This window comes from Vulpes lagopus, chromosome 23 (assembly GCF_018345385.1).
Source record: "Vulpes lagopus strain Blue_001 chromosome 23, ASM1834538v1, whole genome shotgun sequence".
Classification (NCBI taxonomy): Eukaryota; Metazoa; Chordata; class Mammalia; order Carnivora; family Canidae; genus Vulpes; species Vulpes lagopus.
This window is the reverse complement of record NC_054846.1, coordinates 60424064-60438079: the sequence shown is the minus strand read 5'-3', so window position 1 is coordinate 60438079 and position 14016 is coordinate 60424064. Positions and strand designations below refer to the sequence as shown.

General features: G+C 39.7%; 1 protein-coding gene across 23 annotated transcripts in view; it reads right to left on the bottom strand.

The window, feature by feature from the left end:
• The window catches only part of LOC121481394 (microtubule-actin cross-linking factor 1), a 334394-nt gene that overhangs the window by 120044 nt on the left and 200334 nt on the right, over positions 1 to 14016 (bottom strand). For 19 of the 23 annotated variants that reach the window (XM_041738684.1, XM_041738691.1, XM_041738688.1 and 16 more), the window contains 4 exons: positions 12634 to 12786; positions 12034 to 12122; positions 9088 to 9223; positions 60 to 5513 (listed from right to left, as the gene is read on the bottom strand). In XM_041738684.1, the coding sequence (XP_041594618.1) occupies positions 60 to 5513; positions 9088 to 9223; positions 12034 to 12122; positions 12634 to 12786 (5832 nt within the window). The remainder of the gene's footprint in view (positions 1 to 59; positions 5514 to 9087; positions 9224 to 12033; positions 12123 to 12633; positions 12787 to 14016) is intronic. The other 4 variants (XM_041738700.1, XM_041738701.1, XM_041738702.1 and 1 more) reach the window with 2 other exon arrangements.

Below are 14016 nucleotides of genomic sequence, written 5' to 3'. Positions count from 1 at the left end.
CATTAAACTAGTTAGATCTTAAAAAATATGTATACAAACACGCCAAATGGGAAACTTACTTTAGTTGTTCTGGAGGGCTCTAGGTTTACACCTTCATTTCCCCTTCCCCCAGCTGTAGTCGTGAAGGGAGTCTGTTCACCACCAGGGCTTTCTCTGAGCTTTTCCAGTGGTGTCTTCTCAGCCATCTTCAATGTAGGGTGTATGTGTGGTACTGGCTTTTCTTCACTGGTCTCTGGAATAGTGGGACTAATGGTGGCATCTTGTTGCCCTGAACTCTCTTTTTGAGACACATCTTTGAACAGTTTCTCTGGAAGAACGGACACTAAGACTCTGGGAACACCCTGAGCTGCTATGCCTTCAAAAGATGCTGCTTCTACACCTGTAACTGTAGAGTTTGACCTTTCTAGAAATTTCTCTCCCGTCATTTCCTGAGTTGTTACTATGTTAGATGCAAGAACTCCACAAATTTCACCATCACTTCTGTTGTCCTGATGATGAAAGTCCTTTCTGTCTGAGAATTCCAGATAATTGATTTCTTTTGGGTCTACTGTAGAAACTGTAGTTTCTTCTAACTTAAGAGTTCTTGTTGAGTCAAAATGTAGCTCCTGGTATGACCTTTCTTTACATCCATCAGAGGAGCAAATCAGATCTTTGGTTTCTTTGGTCTTAAAAGTAACACAAGAATCTTGAAAAGAGTTGGTCTCCAGTCTGATGGTTCCTTGGAAAGGCTTGTTTGTTTCAGAAATTTGGGATCTCCCTGCAACTTGAGCCTTTCTAACTGATTCCTGGGAATGTAATCCTTCAGGTCTTGGGATCGTAGAAGAGGATGGTTCACTCTGGGCCCCACCAGTAATTTGGGATAAATTTTCTTCTTGTTTTAAGGTTAAGGAGAGGCTTAGATTTTTTGCTTCTCCTTCACTGACCTGATAAGATTTGGAGAATGTTAAAGCATCCTGATTTATAGAAATCCCTTTGGGTATCATTGGGGAAGAGTTTTCAGTTTTACAAATAATAGAAAATCCCAGCTTTCTACCAGCTTCTTCTCCTTTTTCATTTATGGTTATTTCCACAGGTGGACTCTCTACATTGGATCCCTGGTCAGCTCTAATGATGGTTTCTTGATTCAACTTTTCTTCAGAAAGAATTGGTTTGCATGTTTTGACACTTTCTTCTATTATCATCTCCCTCTTCCCCCTCTTACTTTTCTCGCTGGTATTCATTGGTTTCTGCATAACCTCCTCACTCGGCAATTTGCCTGAAGTTTCATAATCTGATTCTTGTACTTCTGAAATAATTCTTTCCTGGTTTTCTCCTATTTCTTTAGGAACTGGACCTGATATAGAATGTTTCATATGAGAAGTAATTTCTCTGTGGGCCCCCATGTTTTCCTGCTCTTCATTTGTGTTTTTTTCCATGTCATCACTAGCCACCTCTTTGAGTTTAAAATTACAAACTTCCGAGTGAGAGAGTGTCACCAAACCTTGGCCCAACGGTGTACCTTTATGATGACCAGGAATTATGATACTGACAGATTCTTCAGCATCTGGAGAAGCTCTCCTTTTATCTTGAGCCTTGCATTCTAATTCCTTTAATGAAATATCTCTGCTCTTTTTGGCCTGCCCCCTGTCAGAAACTCTTGTTTTAACCTTTCCTTGTGCAGACTGACTTCCAATCTGAAATAATTTCTCACTTGCTCCTTTACCATTATTCATTCCAGCAGTCTGATTACAATCAATTAACATTTCCTTTCTTAGAAATTCCTTTTCTATTTCACATACTTCAATTCCATCTTGCTTTTCAATCTGAGCCCTGTGATCACAGGACTCTAAAGTATCTATCTGGATCATAGTTGCCAGCTCAGGACTAATAAGTCTTTTCTCAACAGCTTCCTTTAGAGTCACTCTCTGATCATTAAATATGTCAACAATTCCTCCATTTACTACCTGATGAGACGCAATAATTCTGACCATGTTTTCATCCACTAATTCCTTTTCCAAAGCTGATGCTAAAGTCAGTCTTTTCCCTGTGGCAGTATCTATGATTCCCCCAGTATTTGCCTGAGCTTCCAGAACCTTCAGTGTAGATAAAAAGTCCACTTTTCCAAGCTGAGTTGCTTGAGACAGTGTTAGCACTTTGTCACTAGCCTCATCTTTAATGCCTGAGAAGGGAATTACTTCTAGATATCTCTGACCAGATTCAATATCAATCTTACATTTCTTTACTAATTCTGAATAAGGAACTATTCTGCAATTCTCAGGATCTACAATCCCATGCACCATTCCTGAAGACAATATTGCTTTATTACTTAACAGTCCTTCTTTTTCAGCTTCTGCCAAGGTCAATCTCTGGCTAGAAATGAGATCCACAAAGCTTCCAGTCAAAGCCTGAATTTCTTGGATTTCTCTTTTCAAGTCTGGGGTAACAAGATCTAATTTTATGGCTTCCAGAAGGGAAACAGTTTCCTTCGTTTCAGGATGAAAAAACTGACAGACGCTTAAGTTCTCAGCTTTTTTGAGTTGCTTAGCTAAATCTTCATCAATGATGCCATGTTCAAAGGCATTATCAACAGAAAGTCTCATCCCAGATATATGGTGAATGATACCTCCATCTACCACCTGCTTTGTCAACAACCGAATAGCCTCCTCTCTCTCCAGAAGTCCTCTGTCAATGGACTGCATGATTGTTAAAGGAGCTTTGCTCTCAGGGTCCATGATTCCAGTTGTCTCCATTTGCAAGCTAATAAATCTCTCCCTCACTGCTTTCTCAGCATCTCTGCCTTTGGAAGCTTTCTCCAGATTTATAAGCTCTGTCTGGTCAGCACAGTCTACCAAGCCAAGATTTGAGGCCAAAGTCACAGAAACCTTTTTGCCTCGTTTCAGGTCAACAATTCCACCAGTCACCACCTGCCCCTCTAAAATTCTGGAGGCTGTTTGTGTGTCAAGAAGTCCAAATGCAACTGCTTCCTTCACAGAGCAGAGTGTGCAGGTACGGGGGTCTAAGACTCCACTAATAGCTTTCTCTGCCATGAGGACATTATGTAACAGTTTCTCATCCATCAGACCTTCATCAATGACTTCTTCAGTGGTCAGAGACTCGCAGGTCTGAGAGTCAAAAAAGCCCCGAAACATGTTCAGTTTTCCCATAAGTTTCACAGCAGTGTGACTGGGCACGATACCTCGGGCTATTGCTTCATTTAGTAAGAGCTTCTGACCTGTTTTTTCGTGAATGATACCACTATCTAGTAATTGTGCAGATAATGTATTTAAGGTAGCTTCCTGGAGCATTTCTGAAGGATGACTGCATAACAGAGAGGGTTCATGACCATTATCTTCTGCATCTGTCTTTTCTAATGTCATCATCCTACCACCTACAATGTCATGTCCTTCTGGATTTTGTTTATGGTCATCTCTACCCGAAAATGTTTTACTTAAGTTTTTCTTTTTGTCTAGAGTAGGAATATTCATGTTATTTTCAGACTCTAATTTTGATTCTAAATTTAGCATTTTCTTTCTCTGAAATTGTGACTTTTTGCTTTGGGGTTTTAGGAGTGGCCTTTCACTTTCACCTGGAATTTCAATGTCAGGTGTGTTTGCTTGTTCTGTCCAACACAGAAAGGAAGTCTTTCCGGGAGTCTGCCATTCTTCATTCAGTTTCTCAACAGAAAAAGGATCTCTGCCTGCCGCCAAGGTCACATCTTCAGCTTCCTCAGTGGGTACTATATGGAGAAATCTCCTGCTAACATTTTCCCTGGCAGACATTCCTATTAGTTCTTCCTTTTTGGTATCTAGCAATTGTCTTTTTAACTCTGATTTGCCTTTATCTAAGACCATCAAAGTACCAACATTTGGATTTCTCACTTTTTGTTCCCACACAAATAGGTCTCTTTGAAAGTTCTCTATTGGGGAAGCTTCAATTTCTACAGTGGTCGTTTTGCCCTTTGCTTCAGCACAATCTGCCTTCTTAGGATATTCTTCATTCTGAAAGGAAGCCTGGAACTCACGTGGCTGCCTACTCGGCCCATCACAGAAAGTTTCTGTGGTTTTGACATTTACCGATTCTTGTAATCCCTCAGGAGTTTCTAGTCTCTGATGTCCAACTTCAAACATTTCTGGAGGACCTGCCTGATGTTCATCTCTTGCTGTCAGTGTCTCTATCAGTTTGTTGTCTAACAGGAGCAGCCTCTGACCATCCCTCACATTGATATAGCTGTGAGTCATCAGCTGAAACAACAGCTTTTCACTCGGGCTTACCATGCCCCCTGTCTGGCTCTGGCTGCGTGGCAGACCTACTGCTCCAGGATTAATGTTCAATTTGCTTCGTTCTGAAGAATCTGCTAATTGCATGTGGGGCATCACATCAGGTATGCAAACTGATCTTAAGTTATCAACAAGATCTTTGTCCAACATACCATCTTCTACTACTTTTTTCCAGGACCAAACCTCTGTGCTTGCTGGTAGAAATAGACCTTTAATATGCTGTCGGCCACTAAGGATTTTATGAGCTAGTTCAGTAGACACAAGACCTTGTTCCAAGGCATCTGTGATTGGGAGGATCTCTCCAGATTCAGGCCACAGCAACCCCATGAACGACCAAAGGGATTCCAGAATCACAAGGGCAATCTTAGCAGCTACTAGATCATTGTTCACGGCTTCATCTATGGTCAGCCTATGCCCAGTGACCGTGTCTATGATGCCTCCTGTCTGAAGCTGCCTTATGAGAAGAGCACAGGCCATGTCTTGGTCAATCAAATTATGTCTTACAGCCTCTTCCACGGTAAGTCTGTGTCCTGTTCTTGGATCTACTATGCCACCAGCAAAAAGCTGAGCTTCCAGCAGCCGGACAGTGACCTGCCTATCTATTAGGCCTTCCTGAACTGCACGGAAGATGCTAACCTTCCGGCCTGATTTCAAGCTTACCATTCCCCCTGCCAATTGCTTGACAGGCAGCAGTTTCAACCCTGAGTCCTGGTGAACAATACATCTCTGCATCAGATCCAGCAAACTGACTTTCTCAGCTGTGTTGGGGTCTATCAAATTCTTGGATGATTTCAGGGAAGACTCTAACACTGAGTGAAGCCTTGCAGAGATGAGGCCTTGGTGAAAAGCCTCCTCTAGGTTAATGCAGCTCTTATTAGGGGAGAGATGGAAACCTCCAGCTGCCAGGTGAGCTTCTAAAACTTTCAGCCCAACTCTCTCACTGATTATTTTCTTCTCAATTGCTTCCACCACAGAAAGAAGGCCTTTGCTCTCAGTAAGCCTGCTTATTAAGGACAGGACATCCTGTAGCTCTTGGAACTGCTGGTACATCTGGGGATTAATGAGGTTTCTGGCTAGACCCTCCTCCAGAGAGAGCTTCTCACTGGTCTCAGGGGCAATGAGGCCAGACATGATAACCTGGGATTCCAGGAGCACAAGGCCTGTGTCTTGGTCAATGAGGCCCTTTTGCATGGCTTTGAAGATGGGAAATATCTCCACTGTGCCTAGGTCAATCACCCCAGCAATTGCTCTGCAACCCTAAAAAAAAAAAAAAAAGAAAGAAAGAAAAAAGAAAAAAAAAGAAAAGAAAAAGAAAACTGAATCAGAGAAGCCCAACTGCTTAAAGGATTCATTTAAAGAACAACAGTTTATCAAATTCTGACCACAAGAAGAACCCAGCCTGGCCGCATTAATACTAAAACAGAATTTGTCAAAACCACAGAATGTTGAACATGGCCAGAAAATCACAGATTACTTGACTGATGGTAGCATTAAGCATATCTGAGTGACAAGCTCTACAAAGTAGCAAGCAGTGAAAGTGAAAGATCAACTACTTCTAAGACTCACCACACAAAGGTTCCTCTAGAAATACACCAGTTCCCCAGAAGTGAGAAGTCAACTCTATATAACAACTTCTCAATGTTGCAACCCACGCAGAAGACTCTTGAAATAGTACTTCCCTGCTAATAATGAGTTTGGCAGGACTAGCCCACAGGATTAGAAGAAAGATTCAAGCAGGCCAGTAGCCATACAACAGGTGTGCATCTCTGTAAACAGCCTAGTGTGTAGTACTCAAGCAGCTGCTTTACAATTGGGGCAGTCATAGTTGGTGGCCATTGCTAGAACCTCCTAAGGCAATGACCCTGAGTTAAATTAGTTCTGGGAACTGGAAGTAGCAAGTCAAGGAAGGAACAGACTGGGGACCTTTGCATCTGGAACCACTAGCAACTTTTCTTCTGGTCCAGGCTATCATGGGCAGTTACAAGTACCATGCTTCCAGATACTGTTTTTTGGGCACTTAATAAATTTACTGAAGGCAGATATTTAATCCTCACAACAATCCTATGAAAGCAATTATTTTAATCTTTAGTTTGCAGATAAGAAAATGAGGCACTGCAAGGTTATTAGATAACTTGTCCAAGATCACAATACAAGTGAGTTCAGAATCAAATCAAGTTCTGAATCTAAGTCTTGTGCTATTACTACTGCCTCCACCATCAGATCCAGAAGAGCATGAAGGATAGATGATACAGTTGAGCTGCATCATACACAGGAGTTATAATGTCCAAAGTCTAGGAAATAAGGCAAATCTTACACACTGCCGAAGTGACCCTTGCAAAAAAAAAACCCTAAAAAGAGCTCCTAAAAGAATTCCTTTTTTGAAGCCTTTAATCACAGAATGATGGTATTCTGAAATTAAATCATTCAAGTGTTTTGCCATTTAAAATACTTCTATTATTGTCAACTTTCTACCTCTCCTTGTTCATGTTCATTATCTTTATTTTCTATAAATGATTTTGTCTGTCCCTCTTGAGTCAGTATTACTTTCTGATCCTTATTTATTTCTTGAGCTTATCCATGGAGGATGTTGTTGAAGCAATTGCCAATCACTTCCCTGCCTCCTAAATAATGCATTTTATTCTGTCTCAGTGAGAGAAAGCTCTGCAAAAGCAGGTACTTCACCCATTCAGTGTCTAGTAACAGTTGCGGCAGTTCAATAAACATTTGCTGAATTAATAAATAAATTGGTAAATAGTAAGGAAATCCTTAAAATCCTCAACCTATGTGCCCCTCAATTTTAAAGACATGCACCAAGGATTTCAAATTCAGTTAGTCACATGCTCTAAGAGACAAAGAATTCAGAGCAAATGAGAGGACACGTTTGGTTCACATCCCCTTTCTCACTATATTTGTTTAAATAATGGAACAACAGAATTTTGCACACTACTTAAAATATTATGTGTTGTTCCCCATCCCCCTTCTGTGTTCTGATCTAGAAAGTAGTTCAACTTGTACTAAGAACCTACCAAGTTCTAAGAACCTACCAGGTATCAGTTCTACGGAGACTGAAGGGAAAATCGTATTGGCATATGACACTTTGAGATACATGAATAATCCCTTTATTTAACAAAATCCAGGACAAGACTGTTCAGAAGCAGATAAGATGACAAAGGAAAAAGACTCTTCTGAGAACTTCTAATTTCTTCTATAAGATTCCTAGAGTCCCAGAGATGCTGATATTGAAGACAGACCTGGAGTCCAGCCAATTGCTAGACAGAGAAAAGACTACAAGCTGTTCCTTCCAGTTTCTCTTAATTGAAGGACAGGCAAGAAGCACTGAGCTGGGAAGTAATCCAGAGAAATCCAGTTCAGTCCCACCAAACATGGGGATTCTGACCTAAACAAGCACAGCAAGACAGAGGGAGAGTAGGAAGGGAAACGTAAAAGGCTTCTACTTACCAGAGTCGCAGCACGCCTCGGGCAGACAGAGAGAGAGCCTTACGGAGCAGCTCAGCCGCATCGCACACACAGTGTAAGCTTGGGGTTAGCGTCCAGCATGCGACTGTTTTTTGTTTTTGTTTTTTTTTTTTTTTGCAAAAAAGAACCCCAAACAGGTCGTCCTCTTTTCCCTTTTGTGCATTTGTGCTTAAACTCCAAAGGGTTAGTGAAACTTGTAAGCAAGGATGTCAGTTAATTGGAACAATACTTCACATGAAACGCACATACAGTAACGGGGACACATCATGCTCAATGTAGTGGTGCTCAGCAGCTTGTCTTTCCTTTTGTTTTCTCCCCCTTTTTAACCTTTCAAAATGAGAACTGGGTGTTCTCAGCAAGCAATTGTTAAAACTTTTCACATACTCCCTTATATGGTGAAGCAATAAGCCACTAAGAAGTGGGCCACCTGACACAGAGAATGCTAAATCAGCAAGTTCTTTTTGGAAATCTACTCTCAAATAAATCATGGCTGGTTCTGTCTTGTGGTCTTTACAACTCTAGCTCCCGATGTACCAATTTCATATCCAAGGACCAGAGTCAAAGCATGTTTTGTGTGAATATCATTTTGAGCATCATCTAGACCAAATCTGATTAACCACAAGACATTAAATTTTGACCTGCCCCACACAGGATGGCCATTGCTTCACAACATAGGAAATAAGCAGGCAAACACACATATATATCCCAGAGACACATGTATATAATATGGTAAGTTTACATATACACACAAGTATCCAGGAAGAACTCAGGACAACCAGGAGGAATTTGACAATTTCATATGGTCCAGGAAGTGAATATGAGTGGGAACTGGTAAAGAAGTCACATGATGGGATGACTATGGGTAAGGGGAACCAGCGTCTCAGTCAGTGCAGCTAATCTACCAGTTTGCTTGGAAAATGAACATTTCTCATTTATTTAGTAGATATGAAAAAAGTATGGGGGAAGAGGACATGCCTTTTTCTTCCCAATATTCAGAACTCCTGGCTATCAACTTCTGGGAGACAATGCCAAGAAGGAATAATCCCACTGCCCTGTGATCACATATAATATAGGATTTATGTTCTCAACTGTGGTCTGCCACAAAATGGCAGACAACAGAAACGGTGAACCAGGATCTACAGTGTTGGTCATGAGTGCCTTCTAGTATTCTTGACTGACCAATACATCATGGAACCCCAGTAAAGAAACACAAGACAAATGGCTGCTATGGTGAGGTTAAAAATTAAGTCACATTGGTCATGGAAAGCTAGTGAACACGATTCTCAAACAGCAAAGCTGCTTTCATACCATTCAAAAGGTACCCTTCCCATTTGGAGAAAGAAAGTAAAAGTACCTTTTGTTCTGTCTGCTGGGCCAACTGGCTCTGAAGTTGCTGAAGCTGGTTTGCTGAACCATCACAAAGGTCATGGTAAGTCTTATTCAGGGCATTCAATTGCTCAGATATTTGTTCCTTCTCTTTTTCTGAGAGCCTGGAAGATGAAGCATTGAAGCTCTTTCAGAGAGAAATTTTTATCTTTTGCTTCAAAATCATGACTTCTCCACCTTGGATGGTATTCTTCTTTGTCACTGTTAACTATGGATGATCTGATCACTCTTCCATATTCATCTGGCTCATATTCCTATTTATCTCAAATCAAGTCATGATTCTTGGTGATGTCTCCAATCCAAAGAGCCTATACTCCACTTTAATTGAATCCACACATAGCAAACTCAGATCTTGCCATCATCTAAAATTATTCTAATTCTAAACTTTTAAGCTTCAAGAATCTACTATCTGATAATAACTTCTGATTATAACCCTACCTATAACTTCTGATTATAACCCTACCTTTCCAATTGTCTTTCTTTACTCTTATGCCGTTTCTCATTTCAAAATAAAATATTTTAAACAAACAAAAAAGAAAATAAATGAAGTCTTATTTACCTACTACTCAACTATCCAGTTTTACTAAATTTTGACATTATACCAGATTTGCTTTAGATCTTTTTCTTATTTTAAAAAAGATTTACTTATTTGAGAGAGAGCAGGGGGGGTGGGCAGAGGGAGAGGGAGAATCTCAAGCAGACCAGACCCACTACTAAGCATGGACCCTGATGCAGGGCTCTGTCTGATGACCCTGAGCCAAAACCAAGAGTTGGACTCTCAACCAACTGAGCCAACCAAGTGCCCCAATTTTAGATCTTTTCCATAGAAATAAGATATTACAGATATATCTAAAGTCCAATGTACATGTGTCACCAACCCCATTCTTTTACCCTTCTCCCTAGAGGTGACCATGATCTTGAACCTGGTGAATTTCATGACTTTTTTTTTTTTATGACTTCTTTATCTCATTCAATACTGTTTCTGAGAATGAATCCTGTGATACATATTACAACTATCCATCAATTTACTGAGATTTCCAAAGCCTTCCTTACCTCCACTCCTCATTTTTTCTTAATCTATCAGTCCTCTCTATGATCTACACATCTTCTTTTTGGAGTTCAAACACCACAGTCCATCAGCACAATCAGGTCCCTGCTATTATCCTTGAACTCTATCCTTGCTAACTTATGAAACTCCTGCCCAGATCAATTGAACCACTGGACTTCTCTACTCCTGCCTACAGGGGAAGTACATTGTATGTGTGTGCTGGGGGTCCCTGTGGAGGAGATCCTACTGGTTCCCAGACTCTACTAGATCTCAGAGCTTCTTGACAACCCTCTCAATCCTAATTCCCTTGCCCTCAGCTCCCCTAACTCACAGCAAATAACCAATCTGCCTATTTCAAGGAGAAAATGCAGACAGACCACTGTGCGTGAATTCTCTCACCTTTTGTCTTTACTTCTGGCATATATACCTCCATCCACACCTTTCCTAATCTCCTTTTCCTCAAACCTCAGAGGAAAAGTTGTCTCAACTCTAGTCTAGGGTTGTACTTTCCACTCATTAATGAATTTTATCCTTTCCTGCATGTTCCAGAACCTCTTTTGGATTACTTCAATCTCTTTCTCCCTTTTGGTCCTTGAGATCCAGGCCATAAACACAGCTACATCTCTCTGATCTTTTAAGAAAACAAGTCATTTTTTTTTTTTAGAGGATTCCACACCCTTGCAGAGGCCAATGAGGGGCTTGAACTCAATCCTGAGATCAAGACCTCAGTTGAGATCAAGAGTCAGATGATTAACTGAGTTAATTAAGGAGCCCCAAAACAAGTCTTTCTTGATTATATATTCTACTTTCATTGTATACTGTATTATTTGTCCTTTCCTATAGCCAGGCTTCTTGAAAGAGTAGTCTCTTTTTCCCATCACTACCTTCTTCCCCTCCTGTGCTCCCTACTCCAGACCAAACTCAATCTGACATCATGCCCTAACTTTATACCAGTCACCAAAAACTTCCAACTTGCCCAATTCAGAAACTTCTCAAGTCTCAATCTTTCTTGACTTTTGACCACTTTCTTTTTCTAGAATTCTGTTCTCTCTTGGGTTCTAAGGTATCACTCATAGTTTTCCCCATGCTTGTGTAAAACTTCCTTTACAGGCTGAGGAGCACCAACCAGGAAGCCCTTGAACCCTTGTAAGGTAATCCACTCATGCTTTCTTTCTACTATGCTGATGACTCAGATCTATATCACGTTAGATTTCTCTCATTAGTCCTAAATTTACAAACACAGTTACCCACTGGACAACTTTAGTGGAACTACGTAAGGCATAAATTAATGTATTAGGTACTTCCTAATACATGCTAAGTATTTCCACTCTGATGCCCTCTGAGCTCTTCACATTCATAATATCTAAAACCAAAGCTGCCTTCTTCTCCCTCAATCCATACCTGCTTTTGTATTCTCTATCTTGATTAGTGGCATCACCATACACTCAGGGGCCTAAGCCAGAAACTTGGAAGTTGTAGTTGACAATTTTCATTTGTCACTAACACTGTAAATTCATCATCTTTAGTATCTTTTGAACCTGTGCCCTTCTCTACCTTCATCATTTCTCACCTGTATCATCGCAACAGCCTCTTTACTGGTCTCTCAGGCCTCCAGTCCGGCCTATGTTAATCTACTCTCTGTAAAACTGTCCTAGAAACCTTCATCAACAAAATCCAATCAAGTATAAGGCATCTCCCCATAGCCAATAAGGTAAAATGTTAACTCTTCTCATGAACTATAAGGCTTTTCATAACCTGGCTCTTAAAGCTCTGAACTCTCCAGCCTGAAATCTCACCATAATCCTAAATTTTAGTCAGATAGATTCAGTCCCCTAGATGTGCCATAATCTCTCATCTAATACTCACTTATGACCATGCTTGGCCAAGAAGATCTGGGAAGTTTTAATTGCTTCAGAGACTTGTTCCCTCTTGGTTGTCAGCTCCTCTGCCAGAACCTACATGACAGAAATAAGAGTATAGCTTCAGAACCCAAGAAATTAAAGGATCAAAATTATTTGAAATAATGCTTAAAAAAATCCTAGGGAAAACCCTATCTTAGTTCAGTTATTATTATTTTTAAATATTTTATTCTTTATTCATGGATGACAGAGAGAGAGAGAGAGGCAGAGACACAGGCAGAGGGAGAAGCAGGCTCCATGCAGGGAGCCCGACGTGGGACGTGATCCCAGGTCTCCAGGATCACGCCCTGAGCTGAAGGTGGCGCTAAACCGCTGAGCCACTGGGGCTGCCCAGTTCAGATTATTATTACCAATGAACTAACGAAAGTTGACTAAGAAGGTAGAAGTACAAATAAGATGATTTCTTAAGTTTATTTAAGTCCTGGCAGTTAACATTTGTTGAGATAATCATTCCTGGGGTGGCCCATATGTGATTTGTTTTATTCCCACCTAATGTGTTATTATATATTATTCTAACCAACAAGAGACAGACAGATCTTCTACTCACCTGCTGATCTAAAATAGCTTTTTCAATGTCTGTTGATTCTTTGGTCTGGGATGAGGTAGCTTTGCTTTGTGTATTCCTTGCTAGGGTAGACACCCAGCCCAAAAGTTCTTTAACTTTCTCCACATGCTCCTGTTTTTCCTCTTCAACAACTTTCTAAAATAGGAATTAGAAAATCAGTATCTTGGTCAATGTCTTATTAAACTGACCTAACATCTGATTTCCTAAAATAGAGACACAAAAGTCACCTAAATCAGTAGGAAGCTAAAATAACCCCAAGATAAATATAATTTACCCAGCCAAAGCATTGTTCACAGGTGTAAAACTGCGTGATACTAGTAGCTAAATTCATCATATCTAAGTTGGCACCTTTCCTTAAAAAAGCACATTTTTTTAATATATGAAGGACGTTCAATAATTATTTACTGATTTTTAAAAATCCTTTACACATAACATCTTATTTTCATGATTCCTAGATTTATAGGTAAAGAGAGTGAAGTCTACAGAGATTAAACGAGGTAGTTTTTGACATAAAGAAGTTTTTTGCTAATTCACATAGACCAAAATTGATGTGAGTTAATATTTCCAACAATATTTCTTTTTTTTTTTTTTCAATATTTCTTTTATACAAGTGGGTGAACATGCAGAAACTTACTTTGGAAAGACACAGTTTTTTAGAATTACAAAAAGATTACATACACATTATAACAAATGCAAATAATCTGAAATGTGTAATATATGTCCCTTTAATCTCATTTCACAGAAATTTAGTGTACAGTTGACCTTTGAACAGCATGGGTTTGAATTGCCCAGCTCCACTTACACAACAATTTTTTTCGAGAAATACAGTATAGGATTATAAATGTATTTTCCTCATGAAATTCTTAACACTTTATCTTATAATAAGAATACAATATATAATAAACCTATTACATTATTTTTAACAGTTTCATAGCATTCCATTATATAGAATTTGAATGTTTCCAATATTTCCCTTTAACAGATTATACTTTATTAAGGATCTTTGCTCACATCTCCTTTTTTCACACAATATTTCTATAATGAAGATACTTAGAGGTGGGAGTGTTGGACGTAAGACAGTTAATCCTCATTATTCACAAATTCCCTATTTGTGAATTTGTGTACTCATTAGATTTTATTTTTAACCCCAAAATCAATACCTGTGCCATAAGCACATTCTCAGATATACTCAACATTCCCAGTTGAGATAGAACAAGGGGACACTCTATCTTCTTGTTTCAGCTCTGATACAGCTCTCAACAAGTGTCCTTTTCACAATCTACTTAGTGCCATTTTTTCCCACAATTTTTGTTGGTGATTTTGCCATTTAAAAGGGACCCAAGCATAGTTCTGAAGTGTTGTCTT